Here is a 6113-nt window from a genome sequence, read left to right on the forward strand (position 1 = left end):
CAAAATATGTAGCATCCACACTGAAGAAACAGAATTACTTAGGGAAATGTGTGAGTGTCATGTTAATGCAGTGTGCCTCCCCCAAAAATAAATCACATACCAGTAACCAAAACCAAACTTACTTCTGTCTGGGGCTTTTACTTTGGAGCTTGGCACATCTGGCACACATAATATACTGGCATACTCACACCTCAGAATTTAGGATTGACTTTTACGCTTTTCCAGCCCAGCCTCCATGTGGTGATGCTCAAGTGTGATGGGAGGAACCATGCAGTTCCCTTCACTGTAAGGCAGCAAGGAACAAGTGCGCTACAGCAGTCAGGGCTAGTGGGACCTCTACAGCTCTTTCAGCTCTACCTCCTCTCCACCAAATGTGCCTCTGCCTATGTCCATCACCGAGCTTCATGTCAGCTGGTACACCTGCCCTTCCTTACGGGTCTGCCTTCTGAGGCATTCAGGGATGTATTGATGAGCCACACTGGCTGGACAGTGACCTGTACGTTCCTCTTTTGCAAGCAAGCTGCTTCAACCTACTCCCTTTTCAAAACTGTGTCCCTCTGTATTATTCCAAGGGACAACTAGAGTTTAGCTTTTGTGTCATGCTTACTCCTCTTGAATACAATGAAAACACTGGTGAGACTTAGAAACACACACGGACTACTAGTGTCAGGTCTGTATAGCTGGAACTCCAAATATAAAAGTCCCTTTCCTTGTCCCATAGATAAACAAGTACTTCTACTTCCTTTGCTGGAATGTAGGACAAAAGGACAAAGAGCAGCTTCTCAGGCACGTATAACATCAAAAGAGGCAGTATTTTCCATTTTTAAAGCTCTGTAAACCTTGGTCAGTCATATAAATTGTGGTATCTCCTTGCTGATGTCCATATAAACATATCTATGAGACGCAGAGGTTATGAATCGCTTGATGAATCCCTGTGCAGGTTGATGGCATGGAAGAAGACCTACTTATTACTGTAAGGGCTTTCAACCAAGGTATGATTCAAAAGTCAGTGGCCTCAGTCTCTCTTGGCTTTTAGCAGTTATGTCCCAAGCTGCAAGGTAGACCATTTAATGTCATAGGTACAAGACACCCAGACGGCTGTAGGAGGGTTTGCTTGGGAAGAGGTGGGATGATTTATCTGTCCAAGGGAAGAGTGAAGGTGACGTGGTTGTTTCCTAAGTCTGGTAGTAGCAGTGAATGTGGGGGAAGAACTTGAATGGGAAAGCAAATGAACACCAGTACACTTTCCTCTCTAGTTAAAATAAGGGAGAAAGGCTTTTGCTTATGTTTAAAATCTGCAGTTGGTGCCTATTTTGCTGTGGTATTTTGAAGTACTTAATTTTGTCAGTACTATTTGATGTCTGTTAGTCTGCTACTTTGCCTAGCCCATTACTATAATGAAGCCCTTCAAAAAAGTACATATGAAGATAAGTAAATGAAGAGATTGCTAAAATTATTTTTGTTTTTCTTTAAACCTAGGATCCTGGCATTTGCTTAGTATGCTACTCATGGATTTTGTGGCTCACATTTTCCTGTCCTATCTAGAGAAGGGAGAAGAAGACCTCTGGGTCCCAGTGCAGAATGAATCGGCTGTTCTTTGTGTTTATGACCCCAGCCACCTTGGGGGCTATTTTTCAGAGCAGTGGCCTCAAGCCAGTGCTCCACAGGCAGCTCTCCTAACTTCGATGGAGAACCAGAGTAACTCTGGAATAAGCGAAACTTTTCCAGATTTCTGAGTTGTTCGGTGTACACAGCCACAGGCAGTAAGGTGAAATAAACTTTAACTTTACAGAAAATTAGCCCCCTCTGAAAGTTATAAATTGGAAAAATCAGGAGGGATGGGGAGGGGTGTGGTTGGTTGGGTTTTTTTATGTGTGGAAAGTAGAACTAATGAAGTCTAGGTTTGCATGGAGCTGTGTCCAACGTCACACAAACCTCAGGCCACAAAGCATCCTCCACATCCCATCCCCACCCCACAATCCCATCGAGGCATCATAAACCACACCTCCCCATCTTTCCAGATCCCTGATTCTTTCCTTAGGTTTCCAGTAGACCTTTGGCACTCCTTCAGATTCCCCAAGCATTGCCTAAGAAAGAGCAGCACTGCGCTGGTGGTTTGGGAGCAGCTGAGAAACAGGCTGCATGTTATTTATTGATCAGAAGAGAGAGTACATGGTGCAGTCTTTCCTTGCTGTTGGAAGCCCTGAGAGGCTCTGTTTCCTCCAGCTACCTGTTAATTTTATCAAAAGATGCAGAAGTATGAAATCCTTGAGACCTTTCTGCTCCACCAGACTTTCTTGCAGTCAGTCCGCTGCTTCAAACTTACTAGCATAAGGGATGACATACAGGCAGAAAACAAGATAGACTCTAATATTCCTAGGATACAAGGCTAAAAAGAAGGACATACAGGAACATGGATCAAGCCTCTGTGCTTAATACAAGCAATGAATTTGACATACAGCTGCTTTCAGATTTTTCTTCCATGCGGTAACAGCACTTGTCTTAAATCTCAAAGAACATTGTGTTTTCCAGAAAACTGCCAGACACACATTACTGGCACCAAGACTTCCAAAGAAATTTACATTTTTGGGGTGATCCTGCTGTAGTTACTTTACTCCCAAGATGTATTCAACTTCCATGAGCTAGGACCAAGACTGGAAATGGACTGCTTTAAAAACATCTTTATTAGTTATAAAGACCCTTGGTGGACCCTTGTTTTTTAAATAGAACATATACTAAAACTAGCTCAGCAGTGAAAATTGGAGGGGAGAAAGAAGGCACAAAGGGGACAAACCAAGAACAATTTATACTTGTAATAGGCATGTTTGACAGCATTTGTTATTTTTCAAATGTAATATAATGGCCCACCCTGCCATACCACCTTAATGTCAAAACCCAAACTGAGCTGGGTGCAGGCTATGAGCAAGGAATCTCTAAACCACCGATGGTCAGAAATTAGGAGGTAAACCCACAGAAATCTTACGCGGTACCTGCCCTGCTTCCTATGCTCTTTCACTAGGCTGCCCATATGGGCTTTTGTATGGCCCACACTGCCCACGGCAATGCTCTCCAGCAAGTGGCCGCAGACCAGGGCATGCCACGGGTTGTGTCTCTGTCAGTGATGTGCCTATAAATATGCCTATCAATTTTGCTTGTTTTGTACATGATCTCAAGAGCAGAGAAAGGGTGATTAGAGTGAGGTGTGAGAGTAAGAGAGGAAAGGTGTAGAAATATGACAGCTTGAGAGAAGGTATGGAAGAAGGAAGGAGACAATGAAGGATTGGAAGAGTGCAGAAGGAGCTTAGAGATTAAAGACCCCACCAGCTGATGGATTCTACCAGTCCATGTGCAAGATGCTGATAACGGTGAGATGAGAAAGAGATTCCAGTAACAGCCTGTTGATGCTGTGGTTCAAGTGTTTGCAGTTTGTGAGGGAGCTGAAAAACTTGACCCTGCAGCTCAAAAGGGTTTCAGGAGCTGTGACAGAGCGAGCGCGCACGTCTGCCTACTTGTGTCCTTCAGATGGGTGGCAGCTCTCACTTCAACCATTGCGGGCTCCTTCTTTTTGGTATCGATACTAATTCCACAGGTTGCTGAAAAGACAGCTGCCGGAAGCATCTCCATCACCCACCATTTTGTATCGCCATCTCTGTAGATCGTCTGAATAGGTTCCCATTGCGTAAGGATTTGTGTTCTGTGACTTTTGATCACCAAAACTCATCATCATCATGCTCCAAAGCTACCATCTGTCCCTGCTCCTGACTAATCCCCCTTCAGCTACAACCCGTTCTGCGGGGTATCTAAACCCTCGGCAGCCTTAGCAGCAGCCAGCAGCCACGCTGCTGTCTCCTGGACTGTGTTTCTGCTGCCTGACATACCGCTCTGTGCATCACGGGTGTATTTCATAATTTTTCCTTTTAACTCCTTTAACTTGTGCAGCCTCTGCAGCTCTCCGTGACCCAGTGTCTTTCGTCAGTTCCCATCCTCCACTCTGTCCACTGCCAACACCACCAACGTCCTTATCTTTTTAACCTTGTCCCACAGGGTATTTCTATGCCTTCTCTACAGCCTGTCACACTTGGGAAAAAAATCTGTTCATCACACCTCCACCCTCATCTCATTGAAATTAGTACTAAAAGCTCAGTTTTGCTATGAAACCCTGGAAAAATGAGAGGGAGGACTGGTAACAGAAGTCAGAAAAGAATCTCCCAACCCTGCTCTGATATCAGCAGCATCAGTACATGTCTGTGGCTTAGCAGATCCCTTCGTGATCTTTTAGTTGTCACCTTCATTCTTCCTCTTCCTTCCCCATCTGTTTTTGGTCCTCCATTCCTAGTTCATGCTGAATATAAATTACATTCCTTGGCAGAGAGACCATGTTTTTCCATTTATTTTGAACAGCGCAGCACATTTCTGAATCTTTTTTTAAATATATATATATATAATTCGAAACATGAAAATAATTGTTAATAATCTCGAGAACAGAACACATTCCAAGTTGGTGACATCTCCGGAGGAAAACGTTATTTTTATATGAAAAAATGTAAAGGGCGGCGAGTGAGACAATACAAGATTTGAACATATTGGCTTAACGGGGAGTGTGGCAGATGAGACGCTATATAGCCAAATGCATGTAGTATGAACTAAGAACTGTTGAAACTGGTGGCAGTAATGAAGATCCTCCGAGTAAGCCATAATCTACAAAAGTGAGAGAGCATTGGCCCAGTCTTTATTCCTCATCACAGAGCTTGCAGTTGCTTTCTCTCAGCACGAATAGCATTTCTTCATCTAGAAAATCCCATTCCAGGCTCCCTCTCTTTGTTCACTTGTTACCAAATAAAAATCCTATTAAACTGCACACCTGCAGTGGGTCTATCTGCAGAGCACTGTGCTGTAGCTTTTAATCCAATTCCACACCTTCGAAACATACAATATACTGCAAATCAGGACGCGGAGAGACTGAGGTTATGCTGTTCATAGCTCTGTTGGCAGAGAGCAAATCAAACACTTTGATTTCTTAAAAAGGGAGAAAAAATAAGGACATGGTTAACTACTTCACTTAAAGGAACGGTAAGTGTTCATCTGAGTGGTCTGTATAATCCAGGATATGGAGATCAAGTGAAATCATTAACTAAAATGATCAAAAACTGAGAGCAAAATCTTGACCCTGCTTAAATTCAGTGGCAAAACTTCTGCTGACTTCAAGAAAGCCAGGATTTCAGCATGAAAAACCAGCCCCCATCAGGGGACAGACAGGCTGAGACTATTTGTTTTTAAAAAGAATAGAAGGGCTTATAGCAGATATATAAAGTATGCATAAAGGATGTGCCCTCGTAGCAGACCTTTGCCACCCTATGAGGAAACCCAACTTGTATCTCCTCTTGTTGGGTTAATTGATGTAAAATAAGGTTGGCTATCTGTAAAATACCTCTGGTTCAGCAGGAAAGAACAGAGGAGACTGTTATTCAGTGAAGGGAGGAACAGTTTTTACAGTTGTTACAAATTTTTTTACAAATTTACAGTTCTTACAGTCAAAGCATTTCCATGTTTCTTTTCTGATTTTCAGCTCATCCAGGTCATTTTGGAAGAGAGAATTACTGAAACTTTTACTAAGTTGGAAAAAGGTGGACAGACACTTTTTTTGCCTCTGAGGAACAGCAAATTTTCAGAGAAAACTAGCCTGACTTGAAGATTCTTTATGCTAGACCATTCTTACTTTTTGATAAAACTTTTAAAAATACTGGTTTTGTTCTTAAATTTAAATTTAAGACCTTTTTTTGGAAATACTACCACATGCAAAACCGTGCTAGCAACGCAGTTATTTGAATTTGTCACGGGATTCAGTTGTTTGACTGTGTTTGAATAAAACTTCAGAAGAGAAAGGTGAAATATTTATGGTTCGGTTTTATCTATTTCTTCTGCTTTTTGTTGTCAGTAAAGCTGAAGGCCTACCTGAAGTCATCGTGGTAAATTTATCTGGAAGCTGCAGAAGATATGAACGACTCTGTGCCAACGCTCCTTTGTGTCCACTGTACGTAATTTAAAATGTGTATTTACTGCATATAGAACTTGTCACTAACTCCTATGTCGTGAGAAATTCCTGCTTTGTTTCC

General features: G+C 42.4%; 1 protein-coding gene across 1 annotated transcript in view; it reads left to right on the forward strand.

Annotated features, from left to right (window-relative positions):
* Positions 1 to 1762, forward strand: part of RFX8 (regulatory factor X8) — a 29436-nt gene extending 27674 nt beyond the window's left edge. The window contains 1 exon segment of the mRNA XM_040584168.1: positions 1480 to 1762. Within this exon segment, the coding sequence (XP_040440102.1) occupies positions 1480 to 1736 (257 nt within the window). The 3' untranslated portion in view covers positions 1737 to 1762.
* The last annotated feature ends 4351 nt before the right edge of the window (positions 1763 to 6113 follow it).

Source organism: Falco naumanni, chromosome 2 (assembly GCF_017639655.2).
Source record: "Falco naumanni isolate bFalNau1 chromosome 2, bFalNau1.pat, whole genome shotgun sequence".
Classification (NCBI taxonomy): Eukaryota; Metazoa; Chordata; class Aves; order Falconiformes; family Falconidae; genus Falco; species Falco naumanni.